Raw genomic sequence first — 18,150 nt, forward strand, 5'->3', positions numbered from 1 at the left:
CTACAAATTCTCCCCGTTACATAGGCAATCCATAATCCACTATCCTCCCTTTCTTGGACCATTACCACATGTAAATTATTAATGCTTGCTTTTGGTCCTCTAAATTCTCCCCCTTTGGAATCAAACACCGAAAAGAAAGGGTCACAAAGTTTGACTCTCACATTATATAGATTAAGCTCCCCCTAAATATATGCATACATGTGATAGAAGTCAAAACATATGCATAAGTGGCAAAGTATTGTACAAGGGGAATTAATCTATATAATGCACAGAGAAAGCATATAAATATCAAAATGAAATCAACATGATGATATTGGTTTAGAAATACCACATGTGGAAACCAATTTGATTTCTACCACTTGCAACTGGTGGTGGATATTTGAAGTATGATGCTTAACTCCAAGGACTCCATTTTTCTTGCAATGAGACTACTACACACATGATAAGCTCGAAAAGGTGTTAGTCTCAAAGCATTCAACTTGTAGAGTAAACTCTCCCTAAATTTATGCACACAAGTGTGGAATACTTGTAGAAAACATGCACATTGATTATAGAATCAAAAATACCACTTGAAGGATGACATCACATGAATGTGAGAGTCATTTTCGGAGGTGATACCCGGGAGAGATTATCTATAATTTGGACTTTGGCACATATTAGATAAACAAATGTAAGACAAGCTATGTGTCGTGCTTCTAAGCAATTTTAAACCATGTAGGTTTGCTCCAAGGAATAGGAATGAAACTGAGCAAGCCTACCATATGATATACCTAGTGTATGCATGACAAAAGATATAAGCATGCAAATGCAAACCTAGGCATGAAGAGTAACTAGATGCTTAAAGATACTAATTGTAGGAAAATTCAAATCTAATACCAATTGAAGTAAATTCAATCTAGTTACCTAACATGGGATGGGGAATTTGGGTCTATAGTATTCACTAACCCACTTGGCAATGATTTTGTCCATCATGATGCACCCCATTAAATGCACCCATACTTTGCCAAGTCTTCAAATTCCCCGATGTCCATTGGACTTCTCACTTCCCTTTTGGGATCCAAACCTTCCTGGTGCTTATGTTGGAAATGGTCCCCTTTGGCACCCAAAAGCGTTTGACCCCATTGTTGGCTTGCTTGTTCACCTTGATGGCCACCACCTTGTCATTTTTCTTCTTCTTCAAGAGATAAGGTGTGGAGGCCTTTTTGTCCACCTTGTTGGTGTAGGTGTTGGAGAGCTTGCTTGTTTGCGTATTCTCTTTCTTCTTTGCTCCTCCCCCATTATTCACCTTGCACTCATAGGACTTGTGACCTTCCTTGTGGCACATGTAACAAACCACAATTTGTCCTTCACCAAGCTTCTTCACTCCCTTGGCGGTGTTATCTTGATGAAGTTGGGTTTGCTTTGCCTTGCCTTCCACTTGAGTCAAGTCCTTGGTGAGGCGAGCTACTTCTTGCTTGAGTTGCTCATTCTCCTTTGCAACCTCTTGTGTGCATGTATCTACAACAACTTTCTCAACACAAACTTGGTTGCACAAAGGTGAGTCTAAACATAAATCATTACAAGAAGTAGAGGCATCCTTTTTAGACATGTTAAAGATAGAACTTTTCTTTTTAGATGCCTTGGTGGGGGTTGTACTAATGGCTTCAAGATTAGCAACTTTATTAGTTAGCTCATCACAATGTTTGCACATGGTTTCCATTTTTGCAAGCAAACTTTTATAAGCATCTTGTGAGCTAGCTAATTTTTCTTTTAATTTTTCATTTTTCTTTGCAAGTTGCTCATCATTGATTGTGCATTCATTTGTTGTTGCACTAGCCTTAAGTTGCTCAATTTTAGTAGATAGTTCAACATTGAGATTAACAAAGTTCTCATATTGTTGAAGCAAAGTTTTGTATGCTTCTTATGAACTATCTAGCTTTTCTTTTAAACTTTTGAGCTTCTTTTGTTGACTAGTGCAAACTTTAGAATAATTAAGATTTTGTTGCACAATTTCATCATAAGAAGGCATATCATCATCACTATCACTCTCACTAGAGGATGAGCTTTCGTTACCTCGTGCCATAAGGCACACATGAGAAGAGCTTGATGATGAGTGCTTGCGGCCTCGCCTCTTGTGATGGTGTTCTTCTTCACTTGAAGAATCATTCCATGATCTTATTGATGTGAGGGCTTGGTTCTTTCATGCCTTCTTCTTTGTCTTGGGTGTAGGCTTGTTTGGACAAACTTCCACAAAGTGCCCAACTCGCCGCATCCATAGCATCCTCTCTTTCTTTACTCATTTCTTTGATTGGTGAAAATGAGATTTTGAATTTGGATGGGCACACCCTTGACATTGAGCCTTTGGATCATCTTCTCCACCTTGTTGATTAATTTGATTGATTCTTCATCAAGGTCGGAGGTGGAGGAGGAAGATTGATCATCATCACTTGAATCTTGGTCATCATCATCATCGTCCTCATCTTCTTCATCTTTACTTGAGGAGCTTGAGCTTAAGCTTGTCTCAACTTGCTTGCCCTTCATCTTCTTTTTCTCGCTACATACGAGAGCTTTGCCTTTGCTTGATGAAGAAGCTTCTTCTTGACCCATCTTACGTGACATTTCAAATGCCACTATCATACCAATGACTATGCCCGGGGTCATGGTGCTCAAGTCCTCCATATTGTGAAGGATGGTGATGATGCTTGCATATTTCTTTTGTGGTAGCATGGAGATGATCTTCCTCACGATGTCCCCATCATCTATCTTTATTAATCCTATTGAATGGAGCTCATTGATAATTAGATTCAAACGAGAATACATATCACGAACAAGCTCATCATCATTCATTGTAAAGGAATCATAATTTTGTTTAGCTAGATAATGTTTTTGCTCACGGACATTACTTGTGCCATCATGGAGCTCTTGGAGTTTTAACCAAATTTCATGTGCCATCTTTAAAGTGAACACTTGGTTAAACACATCCATGCTAAATGATTCAAACAAGCAATTTTTAGCTCTAGCATTGAAATGCATTTCTTTTTCATCACTCTTTGTGGGTTTTTCGGGATTCTTGATGGGTTTCATCCCATCACGAGTGACTCTCCATACACCTAAATCAACCGCCTCAAGGTGGCAAGCCATTCTAACCTTATAGTAAGGGAAGTTAGTGCTGTCAAAGTGTGGAGGCCTAGAGGTATCCATCCCAACCACTCTAAATAGCGTCGGCTCAACGGTAGTTAAGCCAAAGGTTCAAATTGAGCTAACCGGCTCTGATACCAATTAAAGTAGGACCGTGATGCCTAAGAGGGGGGGTGAATTAGACAACTTAAAATTCTAACTCCAAACTAAAGCCTCTTTTTCTAACCTTAGCAAAACCTATGCAAAAGATAGACTATCTAAATGTGCAACTATGGTTTTGCTAGTGTGTTGCTATCTCTACCGCAAAAAGAGTAATTCAATCAATGTAAATGCGGAAGCTAAAGAGTAAGACAGAGATATGCAAACTCCCATCGATGACTCTGATATTTTTACCGAGGTATCGAGAAGCACGCAAGCTTCCCCCTAGTCCTTGTTGGAGCCCCTCGCAAGGAATACCTCGCAGGGGCCAAGCTCCCGGTCGGGTAACTCCGTGGATAGCATCGGGCCTTCCCCACGTGCAAGTGGGTCTCCGACGTGCCTTTCGGCAAGCCTCTCCCAGATGCTCCCCACCGTCTTCACTATCAAGCTTCTGGCCAAAGCATCGCGGGCCTTGTTCCCTCTGGTACACGGTGGTGGCCACACCATAAACGTGGTTGGTGTGATCTCGCAAGACTACAAGCCCCTCCGATGTACAACAATGGTGCTTGCAAGCACCGGGTGGTAAGAGGTATGCAAACCTCACTAAACACTAGGCCCAAACCTAGAGCAAGCGCATAAGTGGTGGTCTAATCAACCTAAGCACTTCGCAAAGCACCTATGCTAATCACCTAATAAAACACTAAGCACTATGCAAGTGGAGATCACTAAAATGGTGTATCAAGACCCTTGGTATGTTTCCTTAGCTCCACACCTTTCAAATGGCCGATTGGGGGTTGTATTTATAAGCCCCACTGAGAAAGTAGCCGTTGGGGGATGAAATCCTGCTTCTACTACTGACCGGACACTGATCATGTCCTGACTGGACGCGTCTGGTTGTCCCGACCGTTGGAGCCGTGAACACCTGATCAGACGCTGCCAGCGTCCGGTCACTTGCCACCGAACGCGTCCGGTCGCAAGTTCGCCGCTCTGGAACCTCTCTGTACTCGATCGTACGTTGTTGTCCTACATCCGGTTGGTTTGCCTCCAGCATTCGGTCTAGCATCCCGATCGCTGCTACTGTTGCCGAGCCTCTCATCAGAGCGTCTGGTCACTTTTTGTCAGCGTCCGATCGCTGTTGTGAGCTCGTTTCTTTGTGATTTTGCGTGCGGCTTGGTTCCTATCTTCATGCTTGGACTTTGCTTGATATCTTGGGTCTTCTCTTGTGCTCCTAAGGTCTTGCTTGAGGTGTTGATCATCAGATCATCACATCGCCTTTGTCCAAGTCACGTCTTGCATCCTATTGAACTACAAAACAATCACTTGCAAATTCATTAGTCCAATTTGGTTGTGTTAGTCAGCAAACAACAAAATCCAAAGTAAATGGGCCAAGGGTCTATTTTCCTTACATACTCAAAACACCGATAGGGTGGCAGAGGTGGGGTTGGAGGACAAGAGGGGGCTGACAGCTCGGAAACCCTAGCTATAGGGTTGAGTTAGGGTTGGAGACGGGGATAGAGGGCAATAGGCGGACGATGGCTCCAAAACCCTAGCTAGAGGGTCAGTAGGGAAGGAGCCAAGGAGGCATATTGTAGTGGACCGTGACGCCTAAGAGGGGGGTGAATTAGGCAACTTAAAATTCTGATTCTAAACTATGGCCTCTTTTTCTATTCTTAGCAAAACCTATGCAAAAGATAAACTATCTAAATATGCAACTACAGTTTTGCTAGTGTGTTGCTATCTCTATCGTAAAAAAGGAGTTATGCAAACAATATAAATGCAGAAGCTAAAGAGTAGGGTAGAGATATGCAAACTCCCATCGATGACTTTGGTATTTTTACTGAGGTATCGAGAAGCGCGCAAGCTTCCCCCTAGTCCTCGTTGGAGCCCCTCGTAAGGAATCCCTCGCAAGGGCCAAGCTTCTGGTTGGATAACTCTGTGGATAGCCCCGGGCCTTCCCCACATGCAAGTGGGTCTTTGGTGTGCCTCTCCTGGACTGCTCCCCACCATCTTCAATATCAAGCTTTCGGCCGAACCGCCGTAGGCCTTGTTCCCTTCGGTACACGGTGGTGGCCACACCACAAATGCGGTTGGTGTGATCTCACAAAACTACAAGCCCCTCTGATGTACAACAATGGTGCGCACAAGCACCGAGTGGTAAGAGGTATGCAAATCTCACTAAACACTAGGCCTAAACCTAGAGCAAGGGCATGAGCGGTGATCTAATCAACCTAAGCACTTCGCAAAACACCTACGCTAATCACCTAATAAATCACTAAGCTCTATGCAAGTGGAGATCACTAATATGGTGTATCAACACCCTTGGTATGTTTCCTCAGCTCCACTAATGTCAAATGACTGGTTGGGGGGGGTCTATTTATAAGCCCTGTGGAGAAAGTAGCCGTTGGGGATGAAATCCCACTTTTCTGCTACTGACCGGACGCTGCTGTCGTCCTGACCAAACGCATCTGGTCGTCCTGACCGTTAGAGCCGTGATCAACTGATCGGATGCTGCTGACGACCGGTCATAATTTTGCCGCTCTGGAACCTCTCTATACTCGATCGGACGCTGCAGTCCTGCATTCGGTCGATGTGCCGCCAGCATCCGATCAATACTGAATGTGTTGCTAGGATGATGAACAGTGCCATCGGTGCGTCCGGTCACTTTACTATTCAGCGTTCGGTCGCTGCTGCTGACACCTTTTGTTGCCGCATAACTGATCAAAGCGTTCGGTCGCTATAAGGGCTACGTCTGGTCGCTGCGTCCGGTCACTCTGCCGAGCATGTTTCTTCGTGATCTTGCATCTGGCTTGGTTCCTATCTTCGTGCTTGGACTTTGCATGATATCTTGGGTCTTCTTTTGTGCTTCTAGGGTCATGCTTATAGTGTTGATCATCGGATCATCATGTCGCCATCGTCCAAGTCACGTCTTACACCCTATTGAACTACAAAACAATCACTTGCAAATTCATCAAACACCAAAATCCAAAGTAAATGGGCCTAGGGTCCATTTTCCTTACAATCTCCCCCTTTTTTGTGATTGATGACAACACGACCAAAGCAAGCAAATAATAAAATTTGGATTTTAAAAACTATCTACTTGCTAGGATGCAATGCAAAGGACAAGGTTATATGATGCTAAAAGGTACCACTTGTAAGACTAAAAGATACCAATTGTAAAGCTAAAAGGTACTACATGTAAACATCTTTTGAAAACTTATCTTGCCCTTGCAAATGTCCCCATGTGGTATTATGGATTTAAGCCTTGCTTTTTGGTCCTACAAATTCTCCCCATTACATAGGCTAATCCATAATCCACTATACTCCCTTTCTTGGACCATTACCACTTGTAGACTATTACCACTTGTAAATTATTATGATCTTGCTTTTGGTCCTACAAATTAATGCTTGCTTTTGGTCCTCTAAATTCCCCCCTTTGGAATCAAACACCAAAAAGGAAGACATTAGTGGCACAAGGGAGGGTCAAACTTTGTGATCCTTTGAATGTGGAGTGGAATAGGTCACAAAATTTGACTCTCACATTACATAGACTAAGCTCCCCCCTAAATATATACCTACATATGATGGAGAATGTAGTTTGTGAATACTTGGCAAATTAATTCTCAAAGGAGTTTAATCTATATAATGCATGGAGAAAGCATATAACTACCAAAGTGAAATCAACACGATGATATTGGTTTAGAAATACCACATGTGGAAACAATTTTGATTTCTACCACTTGCAATAGGTGGATATTTGAAGTATGATGCTTAACTCCAAGGACTCCATTTTCCTTGCAATGAGACTACTACACACATGATGAGCTTAAAAAGGTGTTAGTCTCAAAGCATCCAACTTGTAGAGTAACCTTCCCCTAAATTTGTGCACACAAGCATGGAATACTTGTAGAAGACATGCACATTGATTTTAGAATAAAAAATACCACTTAAAAGATGACATCACATGAATGTGAGAATCATTTTCGAAGGTGATATTCGGGAGAAATTATCTACAATTTATACTTTGGCACATATTAGATGAACAATTGTAAAACAAGCTATGTGCCGTGCTCCTAAACAATTTAAACCATGTAGGTTTGCTCCAAGAGTTAGAAGTGAAACCGAGCAAATCTACCATAAGATATACCTAGTGTACGCATGATAAAAGATTAAGCATGCAAATGCAAACCTAGGCATGAAAAGTAACTAGATGCTTAAAGATACCACCTGTAGAAAATTTAAATCTAGTTACCTAACATGGGAAGGGGAATTTGGGTCCATAGTATTCACTAACCCACTTGGCAATTAACATGATCCAATATGATGCACCTCATGAAATGCACCCATACTTTGCCAAGTCCCCAAATTGCCCAAAGTCCATTGGACTTCTCACTTCCCTTTCGGGATCCAAACCTTCTTGGTGCTCTTCATGTTGGAAATGATTTCCTTTGGCACCCAAAAGCGTTTGACCCCATTATTGGCTTGCTTATTCACCTTGATGGCCACCACCTTGTCATTTTTCTTCTTCTTCAAGAGATAAGGTGTGGAGGCCTTCTTGTCCACCTTTTTGGTGTAGGTGTTGGAGAGCTTGCTTGTTTGCTTTTTCTCTTTCTTCTTTGCTAATCCCCCATTCTTCACCTCGCACTCATAGGGCTTGTGGCCTTCCTTGTGGCACATGTAGCAAACCACGGTTTGTCCTTCATCAAGCTTCTCCACTCCCTTGACAGTGTTATCTTGATGAAGTTGAGCTTGCTTTGCTTTGCCTTTTACTTGAGTCAAGTCCTTGGTGAGGCGAGCCACTTCTTGCCTGAGTTGCTCATTCTCCAATGTAACCTCTTGTGTGCATGTATCTACAATAACTTTCTTAATACAAACTTGGTTACACAAGGGTGAGTCTAAACATAAATCATTGCCAGAAGTAGAGGCATCCTTTTTAGGCATGTCAAAAATTGAACCTTTCCTTTTAGGTGCCTCGGTGGGGGTAGAACCGACGGCTTCAAGATTAGCAACTTTATTCATTAGCTCATCACAATGTTTGCACATAGTTTCCATTTTAGCAAGCAAACATTTATAAGCATCTTGTCAGCTAGCTAACTTTTTCTTTATTTTTTCATTTTTCTTTACAAGTTGCTCATCATTGATTGTGCATTCACTTGTTGTTGCACTAGCCTCAAGTTGCTCAAATTTAGTAGATAGCTCCATATTAAGATTGGCAAAAGTTTCATATTGTTCAAGCAAAGTAGCATAAGCTTGTTGTGAGCTATCTAGTTTTCTTTTATTTTTTCAAGCTTCTTTTGTTGACTAGTGCAAACTTTAGCAAAGTTAAGATTTTCTTGCACAATTTCATCATAAGAAGGTAGCTCATCATCACTCTCACTATTATTGTCACTATCACTAGGGATAGACTTTTTGTTACCTCATGCCATAAGGCACACACGTGAGATGCTTGATGATGAGTGCTTGTGCCCTCGCCTCTTGTGATGGTCTTCTTCTTCACTTGAAGAATCATCCCATGACCTTATTGATGTGAGGGCTTTGTCCTTGCACGCCTTCTTCTTTGTCTTGGGTGTGGACTTGTTTGGACAAACTCCACAAAGTGCCCCAACTCGCCGCATCCATAGCATCATCTCTTTCTTTGCTCATTTCTTTGATTTGGTGAAGACGAAATTTTGAATTTGGATGGGCACACCCCTAACATTGAGCCTTTGGATCATCTTCTTCACCTTGTTGATAAGTTTGATTGATTCTTTATCAATGTCGGAGGTGGAGGAGGAAGATTTATCGTCATCACTTGAATCTTCATCATCATCATCATCTTCTTCTTCTTCATCTTCACTTGAGGAGCTTGAGCTTGAGCTTGTCTCAACTCGCTTGCCCTTCATCTTCTTTTTCTCACTACATGTGAGAGCTTTGCCTTTGCTTGATGAAGAAGCTTCTTCTTGACCCATCTTGTGTGACATTTCAAATGCCACTATCTTGCTAATGACTATGGCTAGGGTCATGGTGCTCAAGTCCTCCATATTGTGAAGGATGGTGATCAAGCTTGCATATTTCTTTTGTGGTATCACAGAGATGATCTTCCTCACGATGTTCGCATTATCTAGCTTTGTTAATCCTATTGAATGGAGCTCATTGATAATTAGATTCAAACGAGAATACATATTACGAACAAGCTCATCATTATTCATTTCAAAGAAATCATAATTTTGTTTAGATAGACAATGTTTTTGCTCATGGATATTAGTTGTGCCATCATGGAGCTCTTGGAGTTTTAAATAAATTTCATGTGTCATATTTAAAGTGAACACTTGGTAAAACACATCCATGCTAAAAGATTCAAACAAGCAATTTTTAACTCTAGCATTGAAATGAATTTCCTTTTCTTCACTCTTTGTGAGTTTATCAGGATTCTTAATGGGTTTCATCCTGTCACAAGTGACTCTCCAAACACCCAAGTCTACCGCCTCAAGATGACCAGCCATTGTAGCTTTATAGTAAGGGAAGTTAGTGCCGTCAAAGTACGGAAGACTAGAGGTATCCATCACAACCACTCTAAATAGCGTTGGCTCAACGACGGTTAAGCCAAAGGTCCAAATTGAACCAACCGGCTCTAATACCACTTGTAGTGGACTGTGACACCTAAGAGGGAGGGGGTGAATTAGGCAACTTAAAATTATGATTCTAAACTATGGTCTCTTTTTCTATTCTTAGCAAAACCTATGCAAAAGATAAACTATCTAAATTTGCAACTACAGTTTTGCTAGTGTGTTGCTATCTCTACCGCAAAAAAGGAGATATGCAAACAATATAAATGCAGAAGCTAAAGAGTAGGGTAGAGATATGCAAACTCCCGTCGACGACTCTAGTATTTTTACCGAGGTATCGAGAAGCGCGCAAGCTTCCCCATAGTCCTCATTGGAGCCCCTCGTAAGGAATCCCTCGCAAGGGCCAAGCTCCTGGTCGGGGTAACTCCGTGGATAGTCTCGGGCCTTCCCCACGCGCAAGTGGGTCTTCGGTGTGCTTCTCCCAGACTGCTCCCCGCCGTCTTCAATATCAAGCTTCTAGCCGAACCGCCGTGGGCCTTGTTCCCTTCGGTACACGGTGGCGGTTACACCACAAACGTGGTTGGTGTGATCTAGCAAGAATACAAGCCCCTCCGATGTACAACAATGGTGCGCGCAAGCACCGAGTGATAAGAGGTATGCAAACCTCAGTAAACACTAGGCCTAAATCTAGAGCAAGTGCATGAGCGGTGGTCTAATCAACCTAAGCACTTCGCAAAGCACCTACGCTAATCACCTAATAAATCACTAAGCTCTATGCAAGTGGAGATCACTAATATGGTGTATCAACACCCTTGGTATGTTTTCTTAGCTCCACTGATGTCAAATGGCCGGTTGGGGGTCTATTTATAAGCCTCGTGGAGAAAGTAGTCGTTTGGGATGAAATCCCGCTTTTCTGCTACTGACCGGACGCTGCTGTCGTCCTGACCGGACGCGTCCGGTCGTCCCGACCGTTAGAGCCGCGATCAACTGATTGAACACTATTGGTGTCTGGTCACATGCCATCGGACGCGTCCGGTCACAATTTTGCCGCTCTGGAACCTCTCTATACTCGATCGGACGCTGGAGTCTTGCGTCCGGTCGATTTGCCGCCAACGTCTGGTCAATACAGAATGTGTTGCCGGGATGATGAACAGTGTCATCGGTGCATCCAATCACTTTACTGTTCAGCGTCCGATCGCTGCTGCTGACGCCTTCTGTTGCCGCATAACTGATCGGAGCGTCCGGTCGCTATAAGGGCCGCATCCAGTCGCTACGTCCGGTCACTCTGCCGAGCATGTTTCTTCGTGATGTTGCGTCCGGCTTGGTTTCTATCTTCGTGCTTAGACTTTGCTTGATATCTTGGGTCTTCTCTTGTGCTTCTAGGGTCTTGCTTATGGTGTTGATCATCGGATCATCACGTCGCATTCGTTCAAGTCACGTCTTGCACCCTATTGAACTATAAAACAATCAATTACAAATTCATTAGTCCAATTTGGTTATATTGGTCATCAAACACCGAAATCTAATGTAAATAGGCCTAGGGTCTATTTTCCTTACACATATCTCTATGTCTTCTCTATCGCTTCTCTATCTCTATGTGTAACACTAAAAAGCGATAAATGTCAAGTCTACTCGCCTCCTCATCCTGCCCGGACTCCCTACACCCTCGGTAAAAACGTTGGGTTCATGATTTCGCATGCCGACAGGTGGGCCCGCATGCCGCAATGCCTCCACAATCTCACGCACGACTCCAAACTAGTATCAAAATAGCCAAAGAATGAAGATAAAATGGCATGTGTGGGAGTTCAGAAACAAACAATCTCTACAACTAAAAACTGGTAAATGTCCAGGTCTAGCCGGCTCCTCGTCCTGCCCAGACTCCATACACCCCACCAAAATGTTGAGTTCACGTGCCGACAGGTGGGCCTGCATGGCGCAACGCCTCCTTAATCTCACGCACGACTACAGACTGGTATCAAAATAGCTATGAGAAGATAAAATGACATGTATGGGAGTTCAGAAATGAACAATAAAAAAACTTAAGCTATAACCATCTACCATCTATCACTAAAAACGTGACCTGACAAAAACAAGCCAAAATATTTCACCTTCCTCTTGCCCGTTCCATATTTATATATAAAAAAGTATAGAAACGGACAGGATGGATGAAAACATATCCTATCCTTTTTCAAGAGTATGTCCAATTTCAAAATTCACTCTCTAAATTTTCATTTGAATAGTTTTTTTAATAGAGTTTACTCTCTGTATCTTTGTAATTTTCAATAGTTTCTCTAGATCTTAGGAGTACTCTAAAGAGTCATTTCTATTCTTTATTTTTGGCTTGTGAGAAATTCAGAAGAGAGAATAGTAATATTTGGAGATCTACCGGCAGCACCAACATAAAGAGTCTTCTTGTTATCCCCAGTACAAAAGCTTTGCCCCCGCAGGGTTGGGTATCCAAACTCTCTAACGCAAGGCACAACTGCACAACCATCCATCTTTTTATTGTTGGGTCCCATCATGTTCTTTTTCTCCTCTTCTATCTCTGCTTTTACTTACATGGACTACATTAGTAGGCTGCAGAAGTACCGCTGCCATCCCATAAACCATGGTTTCTCTCCGGGTGGCATCCGATACTACGTGTTCTCCTTGCGTTGGAGAAGCCCTAATTGAAAAGGCTGAGGTTAAAAATGTTGTAGTGGTGACGTGGAAGTAAAAGAAAAACTCGAAATTTCAGGGCCTATTTGATATAGGGTGCAAGAGTGGCTCGGCCGGCTTGCCTGGCTGTGGCCAGCCAAAGCCTAGCCAAGGTGCAGCACCTCTTGTTTGATTGCCATGTTTCTAGTGAGCCAGGTCAAGCTGGGATTGTATTTGATTTGGTGTAACCTTGCATTTGGAATACGCTGAAGTTACCTCCTGTTTCTCTTTTCGGCATTCTATCAAGCACTTGCTAAGCGCCGACAAGGAACACGGGTAGGAGCAGCACCCCCGCGATGAGCTTGAGTCGGCAACGGCAGAGGCAAGCTCGACGGCAACGGCAGACGACGAACAAGCCCATGGCGCCTCAGATGCGACCAAGCTCGAGTGGCCCTCTATCTCCGCCGGCCCCGGCATCCAGGAAGAAGATGGTCGCGGGCAGGAGGAAGAAGATGTTGAGGGAGAGGGAGACCTCGACCTACGCCGCGAGCGGTGGGTCCTGCGGCCACGGAGAAATTGCAGAGCGGAGGGATCCTGGTGAGGGAACAGAATGCGACCTCCACGCAGGGGAGGACGAGGATGCCGCTGGCGCCGGCGCCCGCGAACCTGAACTCCTCCTCGGCGCGCCGCAGCAGGGACCGGAACTCGGGGCAGTCCAGCAGTGCGTTGGGCACCACAAACCGACGCCGCCGCTCGCGCACGTACACCGCGAAGTGGCCCCGCGGCACGTCGGATGGCAGCCCTATCACCTCTTCGTACTCCACCTGGCTCGGCGGTGGCAACAAGAGCGGCAACGGCTGCACCTCGCGCGCGCGTTCGCCTAGGTCTTAGTTGCTAGCGCTGCCTCGCCTCCTGCCTCCCAGGGCGGCGGCATCAGCTGTGAGCTGTTGTGCGGATGGAGAACCGGTGAAAACTCGACAACACCTCCACACGGTGACTCCAGCGTGCCCTTAAGCGCTTCAGCTGGCCTGGCCCAGAAAAAACGGCCCTGGGTTTCGTTTCTTGGGAGCCATGAGAGAGAGAGGGGGTATTTCGCAGCCCGCGGACCTGAGTCATTGGTGGGCCAAACAAATCAAACAACGCAAGTTGTAGCTGGAGGGCTCTGGGCCACCCAGAGCCCCATTTCAAACAGGCCCTCAGAGATCCAGAAGAAAAGAAAAAGAACAGAGATATCGCCGACGCTTTCGGCCTTCGCCGAGTTTCACGCCGAATTAAAGATGGCAACGGGGACCCGATCCTCGATTCCCCACGGTGAATTCTTCCATTAGGGGACGGGGATGGAGGAGAATTAATCCCCATGGGAAAAGATTTGGTAGGAAGGTTGTCTCCGTCGACCCGCCCTGCGAAGCACGTAGCACAGCAGGCAGCCTAGGTGCCGCCCCATGTAAAGGCCCAATAAATCGCGGAGGTATATAACGCGTCAACCAACCCTAATTCCTCGATCCCTTACTCCCATCCTCCAGCCGCCGCTCTCTCGCTCTCGCTCTCGCTCTCGCTCTCGCACGCTCGCCTCAGTCGAGAGACAGAAGGAGTGGAGGGCGCAGGGCGCCGGCTTCTACGGCGACCCAGGCGAGGAAGAAGAGGGCAGAGGAGAGAGAGAGTGGAGGAGGGGAAAAGGGCAGAGCAAGTGCGCGGGGTGAGGTGGAGAGCAAGACACGGGGCGCCATCGGCAGCGGCCTCGGCTTGACCGGCCGTGCGGCAGTGCTGCGAGCAGCGTCCACGGGGAGGAGCAGAGCTGAGGGAGAACGGGAAAGCAGAGCGGTAGGCGGCGGTGAGCGCGGAGTAGAGAGGGAGAAGGGGAAGCAAAGAGAGGGAGCTCAGCGGCGCTCTGTGGACATGGAGCAGAGGAGGAGAGGAGAGGGCGGAGCAGAGGGAGAGCACGGGCGACGGCGACAGCCTCGGCTCCGGTGAGCTGAGTCGAGCTCAACGGCGAGGGCGGCTTCGACGGTAGAGGCGAGCGCGGCTTCACGTGTTGATGCGGGGATGGAGATCCCCACGGGGATTAAATCTCCGAGCAAAGATGAAGATGAGAAAGAAGTGCTCCCCTGAGCCTTTACGGGGACGAGGATAGGGAAAATTTACCGCCGCGGGAACGGGGACAGGGCACTAACCCGCGACGACGGGGAATTCATTTCGACGCCGAATTCTCCAAATCCCCTCTCTCTCAGTCAACTCCAAGAGCCCAAGGCCCCCAATTTCCCCTCGAGATTGGGATTTTGTGGGTTCAGCCAGCCATGGTCGAGCCGCAGCGCGTTCATCGCGACGCCGACGGCGATCTCCCCCACGCCGTGACCGCTCCCCTTCTCGCGCACCCACCGTCGCCGGCTGAGCCTTCGCCTGCGACCGTTGGTTCACCGGAGATAACCGACGAGGAGATCGACGCCGCGTCCGCCGCCTGCTGCCGCATCTGCCTCGAGTCCGACTCTGAGCATGGTGAGCCCCAGCCCCCCAATTGACTGCCGGTGTTCGTTACCTTTTCTTTTTAGTAAGTTTGTGCGCAAAGCAAAGGATCGTCGGCCCGTGCAACATTGGTGCAGGGGTTCTACGATTGCCGTGTCATTGGATCATGGACGCTACTGTCGCCGTTGGATTGTATGTTTGGATCGTTTGCTAGGGCCACATAGTTACTTTGCAACTCTGATAATCGCCAAAGCGTTAGAGGATCTTGGCCTTTTGGTTGTTAATGTAGCAGCGAATTATTAGTCTTCGAGGTTATCCTGTGGCTCTGTTGGTGATAGACATTGCTTCTCTTGGCTTTGGTGTAGGTGATGAGCTAATATCTCCATGTATGTGCAAGGGGACACAGCAGTTCGTGCATCGCTCCTGCCTTGACCACTGGAGGTCTGTTAAGGTAACACCTAGTATTTGGTATGTGCGTACATTCTTCTGTCACAAATTGCTTTTCTTATAAGCTTATGTCAAAATTCAAGATCCCAAGCATAGGACAAGGAGCACACTTAGGTGCAAATTCCCAGTTAACAAAAGTTCTTAATAAACCCTTATCGACAGCACATTGAATATCCTAACATATGTAATATTGTTGGGTTTTGATCTTTCATGGGTAAACTGCCTATGCCAATTCAATCATAATATACTTGCTAGTTACTGATATACATTGTTTGGTTAAGCATAGTAGCCCTAAGTTATGTTTTCTTAAAATATCTCCTCAGGAAGGAACTGCCTTTTCACACTGCACAACATGCAAGGCGCGATTCCATCTACGGGTTGAATGTCTGGAGGATGACATTTGTCGTAGAATGAAGTTCCGGTTGTTTGTTGCAAGAGATGTTATCACTATATTCCTTGTTATACAAGCTGTGAGATCACCTTTTCCTCTTATTGCACTATATTGTTCTTTATTATTCATAGTCATTTGTCATTAGTAATAGACTGCGAACAGCTTGCATATATTATTTCTTTGGGTTAAAGCTTAGTGAACCAGGTGACTACAGCAGGCGTGCATTTTGATGTGTGCACCTCATTTGCTCCTCAATGCTTTTTCAGACCATCTCAGCCATAGGTGGTATGGCATATTTTTTGGATAAAGATGGAAGCTTCAGAAACAAATTTTCTGATGATTGGGAATGGTTTCTGTCAAAGCATCCAGTGCCCTTTTACTACTGTGTTGGTATGCATTCTCTTCTGTAGTTGCACTTTCAATTGTTATGAAGATTCAGATAGCCGGATAATACAATGATGACTAGTGGCTGGTTGCTAAATAGTAAATACATATACCATATAGACTGTATGCATGCATCAGTTTTTTTTTCTCGAATACGCAAAAGATTTGCGTATCATTATATTAAGTAGAAGAGTTTAAACAAACAAACAACGCGCTTCTATCGAGCGCCGAAGGAGGTCGACCTAAAACAGCCATAACTGGACCGTCCTAACAAAAGACCTCTAGTTTCGATATTACATTAATGAAAAACAACCAAGACCAACGCCGCGGTGCGACCTAGGAGGTGGCCTTGCGTCTTCGCAGCTGTCTAGACGAGCCCTTTCCACCGTCCGGGAAGAGCGCGTCCAGTGCTTCGACGTTGGACGTAGTCAGGATGCCGTCGAAGATCTTGCCTCCAGCTCCGATGCGGATGGCGCTGATGGACCGTTGGTGTAGCCCAGACGCCGCATGATCAGCACCTCACCTCGCTTGGAAGCAGGTACTCGAGAGAGTCTCTGAGCCGCCAACCGCCTGCTCCGCCACGGCAGGACTAGCTTAGCAGGAGGCTGCTTGGGGGGCTCACGAATAAGCGGAGAGTCGACCTTCTTCAACACGCGCCTGGTGAAGCTCTTGAGGCGGCGTGCGGCAGAGCTGTCGCTGACATCGACCGTGCGGTCCTCGCTGGCGTCGACCGTGCGGCCCTCGTGGCATGCAAGACATCTCTTGCTTGTTGCTGACCTGCTGTAATACTAATTCATGTACATTGCCCTGTAAGGCCTCAAGTTCTTCCCCTTATACATTGAAAATAAAATTGTGTAGTTATTCAAATTCAGATATGTAATTTGACACCCTATTAACGCTGCCTTTTCTGGTTCTCTCTAGCTTAAACAATCATAACATTCCAGATTGCAGTTTTTCCATACCTGTTCGAGGACAAGATGCTAATATCTCCTTCTATTGAATCAGCTACTGATATTTTCCCCATAAATTTGGTTCAGGTGTGGTTGCGTTCTTTGTACTGGTTGGATTTGTTGGGCTAATATTACACCTCTCCTCTTACAACAACAACGATCCGTGCTTGGTTGGATCCCGTGATTGTTGCTTTGGGTGGGGTCTAGTGGACTTACCAGCTTCAATGGAAGCCTGTTTTGCTTTCGCTGTCATATTTGTTATTATGTTGGCCATCCTTGGAGTTGCATATGGGTTCTTTGCGGCAACTGTGGCCATCCAGAGGATCTGGCAGCGGCACTACCACATACTTACCAAGAAGGAGCTGACAAAGGCAAGTTAACCGGCTTATAAATTAAAGTGTTTGCACTCATCATTTGCTCCGAGCCAGGGAAAGAGAGTAATAATAAATATTCTTGTTTTTGTGTTTGATGACACACAGGGATATGTGGTGGAGGACCTTCCTGGGGGTTACACACCGCCAAAGATGGATCCGGAGCATGAGCAGCGCTTGAAGGTGTTGCAGCTCATGTAGCTTGCACAGTTGCACTTTTGCAGATGATGGACATAAGTGTCGCATCTTTTGTTGCATGTTTTTACTTTTGCATGATGTGTATGTATATATATTAGTTTGGATAAACATGTGTTCTAGGGACGAAGTCCATGTACTTAAAATACGAATATAGAACCACGGTCGGCAGGTGGGGAGTCACATACAGCTCTAGTGAGGTTGACTTTGGGGATATATATAGGTACATATACTACGTGATATCTTTTTACTGCTTAACTTACGGGCTTTGTTGAGGAAGAATGCAAGTTAAATTGACTGACTGTTTCGCCACTTACTGCCGAGAGACAATGGTGATGCTCAGTGTCTCGTCCCTTTGTATCTGGTTATTATGTTGTATTTCACCTGGATGAATCACTCTTCTAGCTCTGTGGGTACTAACATAACGATTGGTGGCGGTAGCCTGGCTGTTTCTCTCTCCCGATGAATGGACATCATCACGTGTCTCTTGAAAATGTGGGAAGGACGTCATACCGTTT

At 45.4% G+C, this 18,150-nt stretch overlaps 1 protein-coding gene across 1 annotated transcript; it reads left to right on the forward strand.

The window, feature by feature from the left end:
- Window positions 1–13,937: 13,937 nt before the first annotated feature.
- LOC136452442 (uncharacterized) lies at window positions 13,938–17,925 on the forward strand. The gene is made up of 6 exons (XM_066453057.1): window positions 13,938–14,927; window positions 15,260–15,345; window positions 15,665–15,811; window positions 15,999–16,122; window positions 17,154–17,437; window positions 17,546–17,925. Exons 1-6 carry the CDS (start codon window positions 14,729–14,731, stop codon window positions 17,636–17,638), a joined length of 933 nt encoding a protein of 310 aa, XP_066309154.1. The 5' UTR covers window positions 13,938–14,728; the 3' UTR covers window positions 17,639–17,925.
- The last annotated feature ends 225 nt before the right edge of the window (window positions 17,926–18,150 follow it).

The sequence above is a fragment of the Miscanthus floridulus genome, chromosome 5, assembly GCF_019320115.1.
Source record: "Miscanthus floridulus cultivar M001 chromosome 5, ASM1932011v1, whole genome shotgun sequence".
NCBI classification, from domain to species: domain Eukaryota; kingdom Viridiplantae; phylum Streptophyta; class Magnoliopsida; order Poales; family Poaceae; genus Miscanthus; species Miscanthus floridulus.